This window comes from Melospiza georgiana, chromosome 14, assembly GCF_028018845.1.
Source record: "Melospiza georgiana isolate bMelGeo1 chromosome 14, bMelGeo1.pri, whole genome shotgun sequence".
NCBI lineage: Eukaryota > Metazoa > Chordata > Aves > Passeriformes > Passerellidae > Melospiza > Melospiza georgiana.
Window position 1 is genome coordinate 7,301,387 of NC_080443.1, and position 21,091 is coordinate 7,322,477.

At 50.7% G+C, this 21,091-nt stretch overlaps 1 protein-coding gene across 1 annotated transcript; it reads right to left on the reverse strand.

Annotated features, from left to right (window-relative positions):
- Positions 1 to 13,653: 13,653 nt before the first annotated feature.
- Positions 13,654 to 19,509, reverse strand: PLEKHF1 (pleckstrin homology and FYVE domain containing 1). The gene is made up of 2 exons (XM_058034272.1): positions 19,456 to 19,509; positions 13,654 to 14,487 (listed from the first exon to the last, which is right to left on the reverse strand). The coding sequence occupies exon 2, from the start codon at positions 14,473 to 14,475 to the stop codon at positions 13,654 to 13,656; it is 822 nt and encodes a 273-aa protein (XP_057890255.1). The 5' UTR covers positions 14,476 to 14,487; positions 19,456 to 19,509.
- Between the last annotated feature and the right edge of the window lie 1,582 nt (positions 19,510 to 21,091).

The following is a 21,091-nucleotide window of genomic DNA, read 5'->3' on the forward strand; positions in this document are numbered from 1 at the left end:
CCTCCTAGTGGTGTGTGTGTTGCTTTAGATGAGAGGAACCCTTGAGGAGCTCAGGCAGGCCTGCAGTGGGCAGCCAGCAGCAGCAGTGCTGCTGGGCTGGGCTGCTGTGCCAGCTGCACTGTCACTGTGAGCACCAAGTGCTGCTGAGTGTCCCAGCCAGCTGGTCACTCTGGGTCTCAAGGCACTCATAAGACAAGTTTGTAGGCAGGAAAATGTGCAGGTGTGCCTTCTTTTTATGTAAAGATGTGTGAAACTGTTCTGCCAAGTTCATTTTTTGCCTAAAATAAAGATCTAACTCTGTGTGTGTGTGTGATGAGGTTTTCATAAGTTAAGGTTTAAACGGGGGAGCTTTAAACTCAAAGCTGCTCTTGTATGTATTTGGTTAATTTACTCCTGCAGGTTCCATTTGCCTTTGATAAATTCAGTGGCATGCAGGGCAGTGATCGTTCTCAGCATTTGATAACACTTTTTCAGTGATGTGAGAAGGAGGTTGAAAAGAATGGTAAGTGGGCACTCCTAACCTTGTCTGAGTTTCATAATGCCATGCCTGAAATCAGTGGGGTTTCAGTTTCATTGGCAGATTACACACAGTGCAACTTTTAAAAAATTTTACAAACTATATCCATTTAAAAATACTATTTTTTATGAACCCAGTTGTTTTACTTGCAATTCTTTGGTTATTTCACAAATTAAATTCAGTCTTTCAAAAATGACACACTACTAGCAGTGTCAGATGATTGAATGATCCAGTGGGATGGAGTTGGCATCCTCTGCTCAGCTGTTCAAACCCAGAATGAACAGAGCTGACAATTGATTGTGAAGCAGGCCATAGGAAAAATGGGGATTCCAGTTCATCTCTAATAGTGTTTATTATTTAAACAGACCTTTACAAATATCAGTGGTTTCAGACATCAATATCATGACCCCCATTTTACAGATCTTCATGAATTTGGGCCCCAATGGAGGTAGTGATTTGATTTTTATCACTTGTACCAGTGTAATAGACATGGATGGAGTTTAGATCATTTTTCTCTGGTCCTCTGCTCTCCTGTGATACTCTAAGAATATTCTTTGCAATGCTATTAATTACACCCTCAGAAATTGTAAACCAATTGGAACCCACACTCTTAGCCTTCACTGTGGTATGAAAGGGGCATGGATGTCACACGGATGCCAACAGAACTCAGGCCCCAGTAGTTCAGAGTTCTGTACAGAGCAGTCCTAGCTCGTGTCAAGCCCCACTGCTGCCAGCTCCTCAGAAGCTTCATGCCACAGAGGAGCATGCTCTTAGTCATTGCAATAAATTTAACTTCTAGAGGTTTTCAGATGACTGGAGTAGAACCAGGAGAAAGGATTTTACTTCTGTTTGTTCTCTGTTTCTTTATTTAACAGTTTGTTCTCTGTATCTTTATTTAACAGATGCTCTTGGAGCTCCTTGGAAGGTGGCAGGTTTTCAGAGTGGTAGCAGTCAGTTTGCAGAGTGGTCTGAAACACATTTCACTGCTGGCACTGGAAGAACAGAAATGAGCTTAATGCTCATCTCATGTGAGTTTGGACTTGAGAGAATGAGGAAATGACCACTCCTGTTGGGCACCCTGATATTTGATTACTGAGGGAAAATGAGCATGGCAGCCACAAATATTTTGTTGTGTTTCAGTGGTTTGTAACAGTTTATATTGCTGAATGCTGCAGGAAGAGCAATTTGCACCTTTAGTGCTCTGACTGCAGCCCCATTGCTGTCATATTGAGGTCACCATGATATTGGTCTGTAGCCTTGAGTGGGAATTTGGGGAAGTTAAAAGCATCCTTCAGCAGATTTGATCATCTGAGGGAGCAGAGCAGCTGCACAAGAGTGCTTTAATATCCATCTGTTGCTGCTCTTTGGTGGAGACATGGGTGTCCACCACTGCAGCCCTTGCTGGTGCTGGAAGCAGCCACAGGCAGGGGATGGCATCTTCTGAAATCCATTCCAGCTGCATAATGTCCAGGCTGAGTGTGAGGCACAGCCACTGCCTGGGAAATGAGGTAACACAGTGCCAGCAGCTTTGGGAAGCAGCTGAAAGAGTCACTATGGGGAGATGTACATATTTACATAAAGAAACCATCTGTGCTGCTGGTTATTAACCTGGTTTGGTTGTAGATGTGACACAATCAAGCTAGGTTTTCACTGGCAGATGGTGTATCTTTTAGTTAAAAATTCTTTTTTTTTTTTATTTGGGTTTTTTTAAGCTTTCTGATTTTGAAACAGAAAGCAACACAAAGGGTTCTGTTAGCAAGGACAGGGAATATATATGCTTTTTTAAAAGGCAGTCCTACATTCAGAGACAGACTAGTAAATGAGATGTGCCATCTAGTGGCAATTAGATTAATTCTTAAACTCAGCCTCTCAGGGCTGCCTCAGTATCTGGATAACACAGTTAGTTAGCTACCTTTTTCTATGAAAAGTAAGGTTGCATTCTTTTTTTGCTCTTACTCTGTCAAATACCTAGTTTTAGTGAATTTGTATTAGACTAAAAATATCAGCCCAGCTACAGCCTAGACTAAAATTTATATGCATTCCCTGCAGAAGTTGGCTCTTTGGTGATTATCATATGTAAGCTGTGACAGCACAAATATTTACTGCAGCTGCATGTCACATTTAATTATAGTGAGAAAATACAGAATCAGGCAGAGCAGGGCAGTTCATTTCTTGATTACTGAGGGACAAGTGGATTTTGTGAGCTGAGCAGCAGCTGGTTTGCAAAGGCAGATTGTCCACAGTGGAACTGGCAGCCAGTGAGGAGTTTGTTACCTGCAGGGCTGCATTTCCTTGTGCCCCACAGAGGAGGGTGGCTCTTGGCTCAGCCTGTTCACGCTGTATTTGTCACATCATCTCTCACCTCTTAGGCACTGTGAAAGGTAACAGGGGCTGGCATTCCGTGGGCAGCTTTTCCAAGTCAGCCTCTCTCCTTGCAGGGCTGCAGCACAGTGTGGTGGTGCTCACAGGGCTCCCAGCATGAGGGAAGAGACAGCCATACCTGCTAGAGGGTCTGGCCAGGTTTGCTCCTGCACGTGGAGGATGAGTCAAATCCTCACTTCATCTCCTGGTTCTTGATTGTCAATGATTAGCTAACTTTTTGGACAAATCTTTCCTTTCCTTTAGGGAATCTTTTATATCCTACTGCTGCTGCCTTCCTGTGAGCCCCTTGGCCTGTTGGGCTGACAGGAGGACTGGTATTTGTGGTTTGCTGAGACTTCTGTGCCTGTCCTGCTGTCAGTGCAGGGTCTTGTTCAGGAGCTGCCTGTGCTGTGCTCTCCCAGTGTGGGGCCCTGTGGGGCTGGACAGCAGGAGTGAATCCTCCATTTGATGGGATGGCATCCCTCACTGTCCAGAGAGGCCTCTCTGTTCATTGTTCTGCTGCTTTCCCATACACACACTTCCAATCACTGATTCCAGAATTAATACTGCTGTTCAAAACTGCACAGATTCATGTGGAGATGAGATTTTCCCATTTTTTTTCCTTGCAGAGTGGCAGCAGCTCCAGCAGTGCTCCCTGGGGATCAGGGGCAGGCTCAGGGTTGGATCCTGTGTAGCTGCAGTGGTGGGACCTGCTGAGCTCAGTCTTCATCAGCACTTTGGCAGTGCTGGTGCAGCCAGAGGATGTAAAAGCAACACATTTCCCCCCAGCTAAAAGCTCTTACAGAGAAAGCAGTAGCTTAGGCTGTCACTGCTTGATCAGCTGATGTATAACCCCAAATTAATTGAGTAGCAGCCTTTCAGCAGGGCTGGAAAGCTTTTAAAAAACCAAAGGCCTTTGCATTGAAGTGAACTAAAGCTATTAGCCCCTAATTAAAACATGAGGTTTCATCTTTACCTTTCTAGAGATCACAGAAATCTATGTATTTTTCAGGCTGTAAGCCAGAAATCAAACATTCATCATGTAATTGCAGTAAGTGGGGGCTAATACTTCTCATTAAGCATGATTTATGAATTCCAGAAGAGCCTACGAGGTAAATATATAAAATTATTCTGAAGTCTGCAAAAATGAAGGTATTAATTTCTTTGGATGACTGTTCAGCAGGAAGAATTGAATGTGAGCATTACAGCTTTCTTCACTCAGTACAGACATCACATTTGGACACGTGCACCTTTGCAGTTCCCTCCCAGCCCCTGCTCTTCTTTCACCCTTCAGCTGGCAGCAGGGAGAGCAGTGTGGCTTTGAGGCAAGCCCATTGTGCTGGGCCTCAGAAGATCTGTCACCTTCTCTGGCTCTTCTGCTTGTTTGCTGGGTGACCCTGAGTAACTTCCCATCTAGATCCCGAATGTGCTTTTTGTTAAACACTTTGTAATCTGTCAGTAGGAAATGATGTGTTACAGAAATGTGATAGCACTGTTCTGCAGCTAACCAATCTCTGCTCCTGCAGTCAGCACATGAGCATCAAAGAAGGAATGTAAGAAATGTTAGCAGAGCTTCACAGCAATCAGGACAAAGGAGAAACTGCTAAGTTTTGAAATGTAGCTACTTTCTTTGTGGCAGGGGAGTGAAAGATTTACACTGATGTTTGACCTTAACTAATTAGCCCCTGTACAGGAGTGTCTAGCAGGATGCAAATGTTTTGTGTTCCTTATTCCCTGCTCAGCTTCAGTAGGCAGGGGTGAATTAGGGTGAAATTAAATCTGTCCTGTGCTCTGACATGCTGCTTTGGAGTAGAGCACTCTCAGATTACTTTGTACATGTAATCTGAGGACAGAATGAAGGGTTTGATATTTTGGGATTAGTCAGTGAGATATGATGAATAATCTTGGTAATTTTGGGTCATTCTACAAAGCTTTGAAGCTCTTATTTTTGCCTGGCCTACTGCAGCTCCCTAAGCAGCTCCTTGTGCTGACAACTTAAGGCAAAATAATTGGAGAATCAGAATCAGCTCCTGAGCATTTACAGAGACCTGAGTGTTGGCAGTGGGAGAGACCATGGAGCCAGTGCAGGTGTGTTTAGCCCCACCTGTACCCCCCAGGAGACCATGGAGCCCATGCAGGTGTGTGTTTAGCCTCACCTGTACCCCCCCAGGAGACCATGGACCAGTGCAGGTGTGTTTAGCCTCACTTGTGCCTCCCCAGGTGCTGGCAGTCCCTCACAGCTGGAGGAGATCTGCCTCTCCTTATGAAGTGGGTAAAGCCTGTCCTGGGTGTAGGTAAACTCATTCTTCTGATATTGGTGTAGATTCCTAAAATTAGTTTTTGTTCTCACCCAGCTAACTGTCCAATGGATGTTTCCTCTCCATTTCTGCCCTCTCCCTGGCAGACAATTCTGCTTGGTACTGATGGAAGTTTTCTGCAAGAAAGGAGCCCAGGGCAGCTCTGATTTTTGACTGCTGTCTGCATTTACCCAAACCTCTCTGGCTTTACAAATCCTCCTCTCTCAGGATAAAAAATGAAGGGGCCATCTCACTTTTCTACCTTGCTCTTCCAGGTAAATTTTAAGCCCTACATAACCAGTTTTTCAAAATCCTAGGTTAAAAACTTGCTCCCTTTTAGAGCAGTGGAGGATACAAAAGACACAGAAGCTGAATGTAATATTCAGGCTTGAGAGAGATGGGGTGCAAGAGCAAATGCTTGGTTGCTCAACAAAGCAGGGGATAGGGCAAAATGGTCCAGAAAATAGCAGACTGAAGCAGAATCCTTGCTGAGCTATCAGTAGGAATCAGCTGCCTGCTCTGTGCCTGTCTGTGGGCCACAGTTCCTGCAGCAGACTTTGACCAAACTGCAGTTTATTAATGGCTTGTGCAGGAACAAAGTCTGTAATAAAAGGCTAGCTAGGGTGCTGGTGAGGAAGGCTCCTGGATCCGATTTTGCTGGCTTCCATAAAAGGGGCTGGCATGCTTTCCCCAGCCATTCTCTCCAGGAATCTGTGTATAAAAACATTTGTTCCACAACCACAGCGAACAGCCTGGCAGCCGCCTGCATGCTTGAGGCTTTCTGCTGTCTGAAGTTTAACTCTGCAGGAGCCTGTGCTGGCGCTGAGTCCAATCCTAATTTCAGACTTTCATGTGCTCAACCCGGGCCCGTGGGACTGGGGCTGCTGACAATGGCAGCAGCACATCCCTGGTGAGTACGGGGTGAGGATCAGCCTTCACATCGTGCCACTGATGATAAGTGCCAGTGAGGATAATGAGGAGCACTCTTGTAGTGCTTTGCATCTTCCAAGTGCTCTGCTCTCACTAACTAATTAAGCTGCCTCGTGACAAAGGTGTGTTTTTGTTGTGCCTGAAATAACTGTGCTGTATTGTTATGCAATAGACCGAAATTGGATGGTGTCTGCAGATAGCACTCAGGAAATCAATTAACCAGCTACAGGCTGCTCACACCCCAACAACAGAGCCAGCTTCAGAGCTGCCCTGTGTCCTGTCCTCTGGTTGGCCTTGGCTTGTCTTTGGGAACCTCGGATATTCATGGAAAGCTGCACGTGCCAAGGGTTTGACGATGTGGTTGCAGTGTTTGCAGCAGCTCCATTTCCAGCCACACCATCTCCCAGCCTGCCCAGAGGATGAGTCCCAGTCCTGGTGAGTTAAACCCAGGCACTGCTGGGCTCAGCCCAGGAGCCCAGCTCTGTGCTGCTGCTGCTCTGTTCTAGGAACAGGATTGCCCTGGTGTGGAGTGTCACAAAGGAAAACAAGGTCACACTATGCTGTGCTGCCGTGGGGAGGAATGGAGGGGATGCTCTGCTTTATCTGCAAGATTTCAAAACCTTACTGGGCAGCAAAGGCACCTTCCACAGCCCCCCAGTGCCTGCCAGCAGGTGCAGACATTGTCACCAGCCTGCAGTCAGCAGAACCCTGCGTGTCGGTAAGTGCCACCAGGAGGGTAACCCTGACCTCACAGTGCTGCCCTGATTTCTCTCAGGAAGGGGCTTGAGGTCACTGGACAGATTTCTGACAGTGCTCAGCAGTGAGTCAGAAGGCAACAAGAAAGGTAGGACAGATGGGAAAGGAAACCAAGAAGTAAATGTAGTTAGGTCATTGAACAAACCCAGGTAGCTGCCACATCTTGGATAGTCTGTGCAGCCTGCTTGGAATGCTGGTGTTCATCCTTTGGGAGCCACAGAGGGCACGGCAGGGCTGGGAGGGATACAGAGAAGGATAACTCTGTATGGGAGGGCACCTGTGTCAAGAGATGGGCTGGTTGAAACTGTTCCACCTGGAAAAGGCACTAATGGGGGAGATTTTGTCACAGCTGTGACTGGCACAGAGCTGAACTGGAGGAACAAGACTGTGCTGTAGAAGGCAGGGTGCACCCCCTGAACTGGCAGAGGCGAGGGAAGTGCTTGTTCACACAGTGGCACAGGGAATTGTGGAGCTCATTTGCACAGGATGCTCCAAGTGCCAAAACAGAAATGTGTTCAGCAAGTGATTAGGCAGATTGAGAGTCAGCACTGGCCACACCAACCAGTGCCTCCACAAGTTTCTCAGCAGGCTGACAGGAGACTAAAGCAGCAGCAGAATTGCTCTGTAGGTGCCTCTTCAATGCTGTTCCTCGTGATTTTGGGAGAGGTGAACTCTGGCTCTGGGTTAGTCAGACTGCTCTCATGTTCTCCCAGTTCCTGCAGTGCTGTGCCAACACACGTGCTGCTGTGAGTAAAACACAACACAGGCACTGCCAAAGCAATCGCACTCTGAAAAAATGTGGCATTTTCTGTGTTGTACAAAAGGGTTTCCTGTGCTGCCTGTTTGCCTTTGTGTCGTTTATTCTGCTCAGGAGTGGAGCCTTCCTCTCTCGCTGCTTTCCCATGGACAAACAAGTGATTAAGCAGAGGACCTGACCTCTCCAGGTCCATCAGTTGCAATCAGTTACTTCATGACCTCAAAATTGCTATATCAACTTAAAATTAAATCAAATGCCTTTATTACTTGCACCATAGAGGAAATATCTTCAAACTACCAGAACCAACTAGGGGAATTTTAGAGGAAGACCTTTATTCACACTCTTTCAAAGTGGAAGTTGTATTAAGATATGATCATGCTATTGCTTTGTTTTGCAGAATCTCTCTCTTTATATATATATTTATTTCTATATATTAAACAAGCTCCTTCTCTTCCCCTGTCTTGCTGTCACTGCTAAACGTGCAGCCAGGAATTCTCCAGCTCACAGAGGTGCCTGTTGTGCAGGGCTGGTACAGCTGGGAGGGAGGCCCTGCTTGCAGCCTTGTCCCTGTGTAGCTGGATGAGCTGGCCCCAGGACAATCCAGCTTCCAGAGGCAAATTCTGGTGGGGAGGATGAGCAGGAGGAGAAAGCTCCAGTGCTCTGAGTGGGAGGCAGAGCTGGCCAGGAGGTGCTGAGCCCCCAGAGAGCTGTAAAAGCCATATCTGTTCTGGAGCAGCCTGTCACAGTCTGTGTCCAGGGTGCTTGGGCAATGCCCAGCTCCTGTGCCAGCTTCCAGCCCAGGACCCTTCCCCATTTCCCAAGGGGAGCAGCATCTCCAGTGCTGGGGGCTCCCCCACTCTTCCTGCACTGCCCAGATGGTTCTCCTGAAGGGTGAGGGCTCTGCCTTGTAAGGTCTCAACCAACAAACAGATCCTTCTGGATCCCTTCTGTGCACAGCCATGGCTGGGCTTTGGCTGTTGAGTGTCCCTGAGGAGAGCAAAGCTGCAGCTGGTAGGAAGGATGCTCACTTGCTGCTGCTCCAGAGGGCTCTCCTCAGGCTCCAGGCTGTGCTGAAAGGGCTGCCCCTGCTCCAGGGCTGCACCAGCTGCATTCCAGATCCCGTTTTTCTGGAGCTAACACCTCTCCAAATGTGGCATTATAAGTCCTGAAGCAGCCAAGTGTGACAGTCTCCATTTGTCACTGTCCCCAGATGAACAGCTCTGTGCCAGTGGATTCTGCAGAGCCTCTCATCATTGGAGCTGTCTCCTTGCACACAGGTGGCTGCAGTGTGACATCCCCAGTGCCTGTGGGACCAGCACAGCCAGAGGGGCTTGCTCAGCCTGCAGGGCTGTGTCTGCCTCCAGCCTGGTGCTGTGAGTGCACAAGTGCAGCCTCACACCCTGCAGATGGATGTGCTGACAGCAGGCACCTCTGCTGAGCTTTGGGGGAGGCAATGCCCCGTGTGAGCCCCAGCAGGAAGCTGTGCTGCAGAGGCACCCATGCAGCAGGGGCAGTGCACAGCAGCACTGCTGCCCTGCTCCCCTGCACACAGCTGTGCCTGGGAGTGTGTCAGGAGAGCAGCTGGATGCTGCCAGCCAGAGGAGCCAGCAGGGCTGCTCACAGGCTCTGCATGTGAGACACTGCTGGACTGTGAACAGCACCTGGCTCCCAGGAGCTGCCCAAACAGGAACCAGGTGTGCTCAAGGACATTTTGGGCAGGATCTGGAGACTCAGGTCAGTTTGTCTGGAACTTGCTGCTGAACACTCATCAAGTCAGAGGCTGTGACACAAGCCAGGAAGCTGTGTCACCCTGTGACCTGGGTGCTGGTGGTTGTGGGTTGGTTCTGACTCTCACTCCACTATTGGAGCTGTTTGAGCCTGTGAGGGGCACTCCTGACAGCACTCGGGAAATCCTTTCTATATGAAGCCACTAAGGCTCTAATTTTACTTTATGTAATAACTCTTCCTTTAAAAAACGTGAATTTTTTTTTTCTTGTTGCTGTTAGAGGGGAAGAGACCTGTCTGGCCTTGAGTTAATGCTTTTTCCTTCTGAAATCCATTTTTTCCAGAGGCTGTCACCAAAACACATTGTATTTATGATTTTAAAAGAGGAGAGGTTGGCCTTGCTGCCTGGGGCAGCCTGGGCAGCAGGATCACAGGGAGCAGGGTGGCTGCCAGCAGCACATGCTCTGCCCCAGGTGTGTGCAACAGAAGGTGCTGCATGATGGAGCTTTGCTGAAGGAAAACCTTTTCTCTAGCTGCCCTCCTCCTGTTTCTCTCACTTCCCTACAGGAACAGGCTGGGAGCTTGTGTAGCTTGCTCTGGGCCATGAACCTCAAGGTTTACAGAAAACCTGCTCCTTGCTTCTTTGCATTTCTGGCCCTCACTGGAACTGAGGTCAAATGCCAGCTTTGGTGTTGCTGGGGGTTCACCAGCACTTCACAGCACCTCCTCTCCTCCACCTGCAGCACAGGACCCCAGCAGTGGCTGTTTGGAGGTTTTATGAACTGGGTCACAGGCAGGAGAGGCTCCCACTGCATGGCACTGGGGTTGTTTTGCCTGTGAGAGGTACCATAAAGCAGAGCTGGCTGGGTCCTGCCCTGCAGTGCTGTGCCCCTGGTGTGCAGCCTGTGCTCCTGTCCCGGGCCCTGGACACCATCTCCAGCACACAGGCCTTGGGCAAGGGTTTCTTGCAGCTGTTTTGTGTCCTCAGCAGTGCAACATCTCCTTCCTGCCAGCATCCTTAAAGGTCCATGGCCTGCAGCAGAAAGGGTGGGAAACAGAAGCCTGTGCTTTTCATTGGAGACACCATTTTGCAGCTCAAGAGCAGCTGGGACCGTGGGTACTCCTCAGTTCCTCCCCCTAATCAAAAACCCAGGCAGAGTGAGGAATATTAGAAACTGCCTTGCAGCAGCAGTGAGTTGGAGGAGGCTGTGAGCTGTGGCAGAGCCAGAAATCCAGCTTGGATAGAAACTGAGTGTCTGAGTCACTGGGAGCAAGCCTTGGAGCAGCTGGCTCACCTCTCCCTCCCGAGTGCTCCTGAATGCTGAGTCAGCATGTGCTGGGAGCTGGGGTGTGCCTGAGCTGTGCCTTGGGGCAGCACAACACTCAGCTTTCCTGCAACCTTTTTATCCTTTCAGTTTATCTGTGGAGCAAAGCTCCCCATTACCTTCTCTTTAGCTTTCCTGACTGGCTGCTGCACCAGTGCCATCCTCTTCCTCCCCTTGTGACCAGCTCTGGAGAGGATGGTGTGCAATGGGGACACCCTCACCCTGCTGTGCCCTTTGGGTGTGACACCTTCAGGCAGGGGCTGAGCAAGGAACCTCTTCTGGCACATGACCCCAGAGCTGATGTCTGGGAGCCCTTCAGGAGGGGGCTGTGACCCCACAAAGCCTCCAGCCTGCAGATGTTCCCAAGGGGAGCACTGCTGCTCTTCCTGGCCACATGGGGCTGCCAATTGGAATGGATCTCTGCTGAGGCCTTTATTGAGCTAAAACAGAGAGAGCACAAACCATCAGGAAATGCCCTATTAATGCACTGGAGATAGAATCAGGCTGGAAAACTCCAGGCTGGACTGTAACAGCACACAGCCTGTGATTTAAAACCCATGTGTTCAGCAGGCCAGAAGCCAGGAGCCCCAGGCTCTAATCCCAGCGCTGAGTTCCACAACAGAACTTCAGGAAGTGGGGGAGAGGCTTTGTTTAAATTTCCCCATGTTTTCCTGGGCAGGATCCTTTTACCATAGGCATTAAAAGTTTAAGAATTGCTTGGTTTCTTGGGGCTTGCAGTTGGTGGAAGATGTGTCCATTTCCCCAGAAGCCATCAGCAGCATGCATCAGAAACAGGAGCTGGGTTGTTTTTGGTGGTTTGTTCTGATTTTTTTCCCCTGCTGTGATTAAGAAAAGCTTTTGCTCACCAAGAAGGCATTCTTTAGAGGAGTGCCTGTCCCTCATTAGAGCATAAAAGCAGTTCATAGGTCTTTTGGGGCTGGCAGTAGTAAGACCTTCGAACACACAAGTAAGCTGATCTCTAACTGAACTAAGGCTTAGGTTCCAAACTGCACTGCATTTCTGATTGGATGCACACTCAGCAGCTGGGCTATTTTTGGCTCGTGAGCCACTCTAATGGCTGTTTATTTTTAAGGTCATTTTCTGTTTGCATAGCATGTACACCCTTCTGGTGGGTGGGAGGCATTGTAAAAACAATCACTGCTGTGCAGAGCTAGGAACTAAGTCTGGAGAGGGATGGAAAAAACAGAACTCAGTGTACTTATTGCTTTAAAGCCCAAAAACATCTGCTTAGGTCATAAGGTTTGCTGGCCCACTCTGAGCTGTGTCCCCAGCGGAAAAAGACTGTTCCAGTTGATACAGACTACTGCAGGATTGCAGGAGACCTGGGAAAGCCTGCCAGACAACAACTGGGTATAAACAGAAAGGAAGCATCAGATTGATGCCCTTACCTTCACGGAGTAAACAGAAATCAGAGGAGTCTCCTCACAGCAGAGGAGTCACCACTTGTGCTGGGCTGGCCAGGCCTGGGTCCCAGCTCTTGTTAAGACTCTTGTTCAATAATAACATCCTTTATTGTCCTGCTTTCCTGGCTCCTTCCTGTTGGCAGTATCTTTATTCACACACAGTCAAGTGATACAAATTCACTGGAACAGTAGCAGTTTATAAAAGAGAGGAGTAAGAATAATTATCTTGAACTGAAATTTAAAAAACCACATGGCTACCTGTCAAGCAATGCTCTCCTTGTGACAGCTCATGGTAAGGAAACATTTTACAACATTGGCAGTGTATTCCCAGCCATGCTGCTTTTCCAGACCACAAAATACACAATTCAAAAATATACTAAAAGTAATAATGGAGTTTGTAGAAATGCCTGCTGCAAAACAATTGCTGTTGTCTGATTTCCTCTATATTTACTCCCTTGCTACATTATGATAGAATACTTGAATAAACACAGTTTATTTCTAACTGAATTTGAACTTAAAAGTTGATCTCAAGTAAACTGTAAAGTCTTTGGCTCCCATCCTTGAAGTACATGAAGGACCTTAACTTTGGACTTGTGAGGCTGATAAGGCAGGAGGTGAGCCCACAAGTGAGAATCTGATGCCTTGGGCAGCAGCACAGGAGGGAAGGGGAAGCTGAAGTGCTGTACTTCACAGGATCTTAATTTGGGCTTTTCCCTGGATTTTTACAGACTTTTATCAAGTCTTCCCTGGGCTCTCCTTTTACCTGATAGGCTGGAGATTTCAAGTTTCTAGTAATCTGGTATAACTGCCTGTGTTTGAGATCTGGGCTCTGCACTCAGTTGAGTGAACTGCAGCACCTCTCTCCCTCCATATTTCACTGCTCAGGGTCATTTTCCGTGTCCCTTTGCCCTCCCCTCCCCTCCTCCTGGCATGGCCTCTTTCCATGTGAGAGAGCTGGATGCTCCATGCTTTGCTGAGGCTCACACTGAGCCCCACACAAGCTCCCTGCATTCCAAGTACCATTCTCTGAGTGTTTCCAGCCTTGAGAACACAGGGAATCCAGTGCTGGCTGTACTGTGCAGGGATGAGCAGCTATTCCCTCAGGCTGGCATGCCTGCAGTGAGAATCTCAGAATGCTCATGGAAAGGGACATCCAGAGTGGCCCTTGCTGTGACAGAGGAACACACAGTGAGCAGGTCAATGTGTTCAGCTCTGGGATTTCATGCTCCTTTTCCTCCCAAGAGCCAATCTCAAACCATTTCAAACAAGAGATGTTTTAGCAGAGATGAAGAATAAGGCACTGAAGGTGAGCTCATTTGGCCAAGACTGATCCACAGGGCACTGCCCCAGTCCTCAGTGCTCTTCACTGAGCTGTTCTCTCTGTGCTCACATCGTATGAGACATTCTCAGAGGGGAAACCTTGTCTCAGCTCTCACAGCACACACAGGGGCCAGGACCCACCTGCCTAGGCACGGCCTTCAGAGAAACCATCGAGAAGGACACGCACTGGAGGCCAGAGGTTGGCTTCCCAGTGTATAAACACCACCAGCTCCCAGGGAGGTCAGCTGTGGAAAGATGACCAGGATACCTGTGAGGTATAAAACTCTGAGTCAGCTGGCCAGTGCTCAGCCCTGTCATCGTCAGACTTGTCGCTCTCATCGCCGCTGGAGGGCTCGTAGCCCTGCGTGGCAGAGGGGACGGGCTCCGTCTGCCTCCGATCCGCCTCTGCCTCCTTCTTCTTCTCGGCCAGCAGCTGCCTGTAGCACAGGTTGCAGACCCTCAGGGGCTTGGGGGACAGCCTGGGCATCAGGAACCTCTGGCGGGAGCAGTCGGCGCACACGACGAAGCCGCACTTGCGGCAGTGGTGCCTGCGGGTGAGCGTGGAGAACTTGGTGTGCGTGCAGCGCATGCAGATGTCCGTGGCCTTGTCGGGGATCCAGGGCGCCGCGGGCTCCCGGCACGGCTGCCGGCCCGTCTTGCTCAGCAGGTGCTTGATGCACTCCTCCAGGTGGCTGATCCACTCCTTCCTCTCCGTCAGGGACGCTGCCGACACCACAAAGGACTTCTTGGAGGTTTTGATCATCCAGCGGTTCTTCATCTGCAGGGTGTCTGGCAGCGTCTCCAGAGTGACGTCTTCAAGGGGGATGATGTGCTGGGAGTTGTACTTCCTTTTGTTGAGGATGATGCTGCCGTAGACCAGGATGTCGTTGAAGAGGAAGAAGATGCGAGGCTTTGGTTTCTTGCGGCACTCCTTGGTTAGAATCCCTTCTCCCAGGAGCACCCTGCCCGGCAGGGCCAAGGGCTGCCCTGAAGCCCCAAAGCAGCTCTCCACAGCAGCGATGCGCTGGCTGTTGATCTCCGTGTTTGCAAGGTGGTCCATCATGTCCAGCTCCCTCTGCAGAGAGGAAAACACAGAGGGAAGAGGTGAAACTGCAGACACCTGCACCAGGGTGAAGGTGAGTAGCCAGTGGATGCACAGGTGAGATACTCCTGAGGCTACAGGTGATCTCATAAGCACATCTGGCTGTAGTTTGTTACCTTTCTAAATAAAATCTTCAAACTTTCTGACCTCATTTTGCAACAGGCCAAGCTATACTGAGAAGGTTCAATTTACAGCAATGCAAGCACTTGAAGGCAGAGCCAGGTCTTCCTGGTTGTGCTTTTTTCCAGTCTCCCTGTGTGCTCTTAGAAAAAAAAGCTGCTTGATCTGAGCCTGATTTTATGCAGATCCATAGAGAGCAAAGCTCCTGTTTCTGACTGCACACCTGCTTTCTCAAGGACTGCTTACAGACACACACCCCCCACAGCTCCACTTTGGGCCTGAGCTGAGGCAGGAGCAAAAGAAAACTCTGTGGTATCACCTCTTCCATGCATGACAAAAAGGGTAAAAAAAGGAATTTTAAAAAGCCCCCATGATGTGAATAAACCCACAGAAGTTCAGCCTTTCCTCTGTTATCCCAGGACTGACAGTGCTTCCAAATGCAAGACACATCATTCTGAAAACAGCCAGCTCTGCTGAAGGGGAAGTGGAATGCAGCACACTCATCTCTCCCACACCTCTGCACCCTCCTTCTCACTCAGTCTGGGGTTTGACACTGTGCTGTGCTTTGTTCTAGCAGGAAACCCAGGTAAGGGTAACCCTGAAGTGAAAGCAGCTGCTGGCTCTTGGCAGGCTGCGCTAAGGGAGGTGCTCCCTGGCAGTGGATTTTCTCCTTGCCCCTTGCAGGCTGGAGGGTGCTGCCCAAGGCCAGCTGGCCATGGCAATGTGAGTCATTTCCTCCTGCACAGAGGTAGCTCAGCCATCACAAGGCAGCTCCAAGATCACAGGGCCATGTGCTGTTACCCTGCTTGCTGCTGCTGGTTGATGGAAGCACTCATGCAGAGCTGCTCTCCACTGCTATCCCTGTGCTCCTTGCCCAGAGTCCCTGCTGCCAAGGAGGCTGGAGGGAAGAGGAGGATGACAACATGCCTGGTCCCATGTGTGTGGGACATTCTACCCTTGCTCCTCACCCTCAGTCACCCCTTTGCTGTGCTGGAATGAAACCACAGAGCTGCTGCACACCATGCACCTCTCAGCTGACCCATCTGGCAGGCAGACTGGGCAATTCCTCTGGGTTCCCAGAGCTTCCCTCTCTAGGGTGAAAAGCACAAGGTTCAGCCATGGCAGACCTAACTGGAGTGAGCAGCCTACAGGAACAGCTTTCACTGAGTGCTGAGTGCTCCTAAGAGCTGCCTTCCTCGGGGTGCCCCTCGAGCTGCAGGGGGGATGTGAATCCTCAGGGCCTCAAAGCCCAGGAGTGCACTGGGTGGGGCTGGGCACTGCTGGGCACATCCACTCACTTCACATTCCCTGAGTGCTCTGGCCAGGCTGCAGCCAGAGGGGGAATCCAGGGCTGCCTGCAGCAGCAGGGGCTGCCAGCACTCCCCAGCCAACCTGCCACGGCACAAGGTGCAGCAGCTGGGCCAAGGCTCTGTCCCTTGTCATCAGAGAGGAGGGAGCCTCCACTCCCAGCGTGGCTCCAGCAGCCTGAGTGCATCTGTGCAGGGAGAGGAGATGTCCTGCTGCAATAAGCACCAGGTGTTTTTACCCTCTCCCTCTCAAATACACAAATGAGGCTGAAGAGCACACAGGCAGGGCAAACTGCTGTCCACAAACTCCCTGACTAGGGCTACCCAGACACCCACCTATCCTGGGATGTGATCTCTCCACACATCCCTGGATGAGGAGTTTCTGTGTGAAAGAGGAAGATGAGCACACAAATAATACAGGAAAAACTCAAATTACAGCTTGGGATCCTTGGTGTGCAAAGACTGTGAATGCAATAATATGCTGTCAAGAACTTTGGGCACCAGCCACACCAAATGGGATAAACCAAAGCAGTCCCACCAGTTTCCTTCCCTTGTGCTGCTGGGTTATGGAGCTCTTAGCCTGCCTCTTTTATTTTATGTAGTTTAGAAGCATGGCCCAACCTCTCAAGAACTTATGGTACTTGACATGTCTCTATTTCTAAAGATCTCTGCACACCAGATTCCAGTGGAAACTAAAATATTTTGTCAGATATAGAGACCCTGCCTGCACAGAGCCAGGAAACCTGAAATCCTTTCCAAAGAGGAGTGTAAGCTGTGCTGCTGTGAAAGCTTTAGCTGTTCCACCGAGCTGGGTCCCTCTTGGACTTACTGCACGGAGCAAAAGGAGAAGGGGCTGGACACAATCCTGTAGTGTGAAAAAACCAAAGGTGAGCTCTCATTACACATCAGACTTCTACCTGCAGCTATGTCCCTACTCCTCCACCCTCTGGTTTGCTCACTAGTTAAAATACCACGAGTTAACCTAAGAAAAGCCAACTCTGTTGTGGGAAAATCTCTGCTAAGACTACAATTGTTGGTTGCTCTAGCTCAGGGTATTTCTTGAAGGAGTTTTCGTGGGATGCAAAAGCAGAATGTTTTCCTCCCATCTCTCTCCACCTCAGGCAGAAGTGACTGGAGAACAGCACAACCACATAATAAAAAGTTAAAAAAAATAAAATGGTAGGAGTGGGACTCACAGTGCCTACCTTTAGGCTTGGACAATTCACTCTGTGTTATTCCTGTTCAGGTAGGGGGGCAGAAACAGCCATCTGGGGGGCTGACTCATCACATCCCACCACAGGCCAGATCCATCCTGCCCCGAGTTCCACACAGAGCTCAGCTTGACCAACCACATAAATCCCAATTTCATGTTAATACTGTGACTCACTGCAAATAATCCACAGTTTGGCTTTGGAATGCAGGCACTTTGTGAATCTGGTAAATAAAGATAGCTGCTGAGTGTTACTATGGTCTGCTTTCCTGAGAGATGAGAGCCTCTCCCTTTGGAACAAAGTGAGGGTATGAAGTCTAATCTACTTTATTCATTTTGGTAAATTATTTTTTTTTCCTGTTTGCTTAAGTTTGCTGTATCAGGTCAGCATGGTCACAGTGCTTATTAGCAAGTGCTACATGTGCCCAGGTACCACATGCAGCAGCAACAGCCTACCCAGCTGAAATTAAGGTGGCAAGATGTGTTTTTCTGGCATGCTGCTTTTCACAGAAGTTTCTGGCATGGCAAATTCTGATGTTTTTTCCATCAGGAACTGCTGGGTCTGCATGTGATCAAATACTGTGCAGTGAACATGACTGATGTTCAAAGGAAAAGAACCACAGCTTGGCACTCCCCTCCAGAAGTAAGCACGCCACAACACTTAACAATGCGGGCTTGTTCACTTGTGATTATAAACAGCCATGCTGATGCCTGCCAGGCACAGCATTTCAGCTTCAGCTCACGGGTCAGCAAGTCTGGGGTATGTTTTTCAAGTCTGTATGTACCTAAGGCTTAGGTGTACCCATGCAGAGAGCTGTTCCACCCGATCCTTCCATTCCTGCCATCAGGCAGAGCTGACAGCCCTGGTATCCACTGCATACCTCGTGCATACCACGCATGGGATGGTCCATGACACCAGATCTCACTGCTGAGGGCTGCCAGCAGGGAATGCCCCGAGCCTCATCTCTCTGCAGCTTTTCCTGAATCCCTCTTTCTGCCTTGCTCTGAGAAATCTCTCCTGGAGTTAGGGCTGGCATAAGCTCTTGCTCACCAAGACAGCAAGTAGGATGCAGCTGCCCGAGCAGGCATTTAGAGCAAGAAGAACAAAGTTCCTCTCCTTTTCCTGCCGGAGGGCATTTCAGCTCGCTTCTCCCTCTCTCCCGGCACGCTGTAACTGCTGAGGTAAGGAGGCCAGGCTCTGGTAAGCCCCTTCCTGCCGTGCTTACGAGGAACCCAACTCAGCACATGCACATTTTGGGGCTGGCTGTCACAGGGGGCCTTTAGGAATGTGACAGTCCCGGTGGGACAGGGACTGACTGAGCTGCCAAGCGTCTCGCCACTGCTGCTCAGCAGGGCCGGAGCAAGGGGACGGCCGGGCAGGCTTTGAGGAGCTCAGGCTGATGCTACCGAACCCGGCTCGCTGGCAGCCTGAGCTCAGCTGTGGCGCTTGCAAGTGCCAGCCAGGCTCAGAGGCGCCCAAGCAGCGCAGGAAGGGCAGGAAGGGAGGGAGGAAGGGGGAAAACCACGAAACTCAAGGCAGAGCCTTACCCCGTCCGTGCCCCGCTCCCTGTCCCCGCACTCATCCCGAGGCTCTCCGGACTCGTGACCAAGGACACACACGGGCTGGCTGCCGAGGGGACCGCCAGGGAAGCGACAATTGTCCCTCGCAGCGCCCGGTGCTCAGCGCCCCTCTGGGACAGGCGCTGGGCCCAAGCGGGGTCCCGCTTACAGCTCCGCAGCGGGACAGCGGCCGGGTTTGGTACGCGGGCAAAGTTGGGACTTAAATAAAACCCCAACACATCCGCCCCTCTAAAAAACCACCACCGCCTCCCCTCTAAAACCCCAACACACCCTCCCCTCTAAAACCCCAACACACCCACCCCTCTAAAAACCCAACACACCCTCCCCTCTAAAAACCCAACACACCCGCCCCTCTAAAGCCCCAACACACCCACCCCTCTAAAACCCCAACACACCCTCCCCTCTAAAAACCCAACACACCCGTCCCTCTGGAGCGGCTTTCGGGCCGCAGGCTCCGCACACGCGTGACGGGACCCCGGGCAGGACACACCGCGGGACGGGCAGCGCACACCGCGGGACCCCGGGCCGAAGCCGGCAGCCCGCACGGCTCCCTCACCCCGCCGCTCTGTCCCACGGCGGGCGGAACGGAGCCGCCAGACCGCTCCTGTCCCCCGCTCCGGCCCGGCAGCGGAAAACCCCCAGCTCTCCCCTCCGTCCCACACTGAACCCCCGGCTCTCCCCGCCGCCCCGCGCCGCCCCGACCGAACCCCGCTCGGCCCGTACCTGCCGGCCCCGGTAACGCTCCCGCGGGCCGCGCCGGGAGGCTCCGCTCCGCTCCAGGGCCGGGCCCCGCTGCCGCTCCCCGCCCACCGCCACCGCCGCCAATGGGCGCCCCGGGGCCGGGCTGGGCTGGCGGGGCTGGGACTGCCCCACAGGGCCATGAGGGGGCTGGCTGTGTCTTACGGCTGCGTGTGCCCCGTGGCTGCGTGTCTGCCGCATGGCTGCGTGTGCCCTATGGCTGCGTTTGTGCCCCATGGCTGTGTGTGCCCTGTAGCTGTGTATGCCCCATGTCTGTGCCCCATGGCTGCCTGTGCCCCATGGCTGTGTGTGTGCCCCATGGCTGTGTGTGTGCCCCATAGCTGTGTGTGTGCCCCATAGCTGTGTGTGCCCCATGTCTGTGCCCCACGGCTGTGTGCCCCATGGCTGCCTGTGCCCCATGGCTCTGTGTGTGCCCCATGTCTGTGCCCCACGGCTGTGTGCCCCATGGCTGCCTGTGCCCCATGGCTCTGTGTGTGCCCCATAGCTGTGTGTGCCCTGCTGCCATCCCGCACCCTCCTGCACACTCTCTTCTTGGCCCCACAAGCACAGCTCAGTGTATTCAGTTTGCTGGCAGTTTCAAGTTTCCAGTTTGATCACCCCCTAATCACGTTATATTCCATCCAGCAGAAGGGTACACATAGATGGCATTGTATAAAGATTGTTTCAGTGATAAAATACCCCCGGTGTTTCACAGTTAAGAAGAAGGATATAAATAGAACTACATATTACACTGGTCCAAAACAGAAACCAGACCTGCTCCCAAGCCTTGGATCACAGCTTCTCACCACTTTTGTGGTTACACTTACAGACGTCTGTGTAGAGAATGCTCTATTAACACCAAATTGGCGTTGCAGGAAAACCTTTTGCATTCCTCTCTCCCACCCAGTCATGACAGTGCCAGGAGGGTGGTGGGCAGAGGCTGTGAGTGCCCCAGCACTGCTGAAGGTGCTGCAGGGCACCCGAGCTCTGGCCCTTGCCAGGTGCAGTCACACAACCCCAGGCCTGGGCTGATCTATAATTCAGGTGCTTGCTCACTTTCTGTAATAGCTTTTCTATTTTTAATGGGAAGTGATGGACCTGTCAAGGTATTAGAAATATTTTTTTCCCAGGTTTTCATTTTCTTTGGTAATAATAATATGGGCTGGGAAGCTCATGGTGCACTTTAGAGCTAAAGTGCTTGGCAATCATGGGAGCTTCCACAAGACCTTATTTCTTTACACTTTGTGGTTGTGTCAGATGAGCAGATAAATGAGGACACGGACTAAGCTCAGTGCCTAGCAGTGTATGAGGGGGGATTGCAGAGAGAGCCATCAGGTCACTGAGAAACCCCTGAAAACCTGGGAGAAAGCTCAGCACCGAGGGGAGGCTGCTGGGCTGGACAGATTCAGGTTATCACTATATATATAGTGATATATAAGTTATATCTATATATATATGTATATGTATATATCAGGGCTTTCCAGTCCTCCTCCCTTTTGTGTGGGACTGAATGGTCTGCCGGTGCAAGGAGCATGGTCTGCCTTTGCAGACTGTTTCTCACACCTGGGAGCTGGTTTATGTGGAGCTGCTAACTCTGAGGAGATCTGCCCAGCTTAGAAAT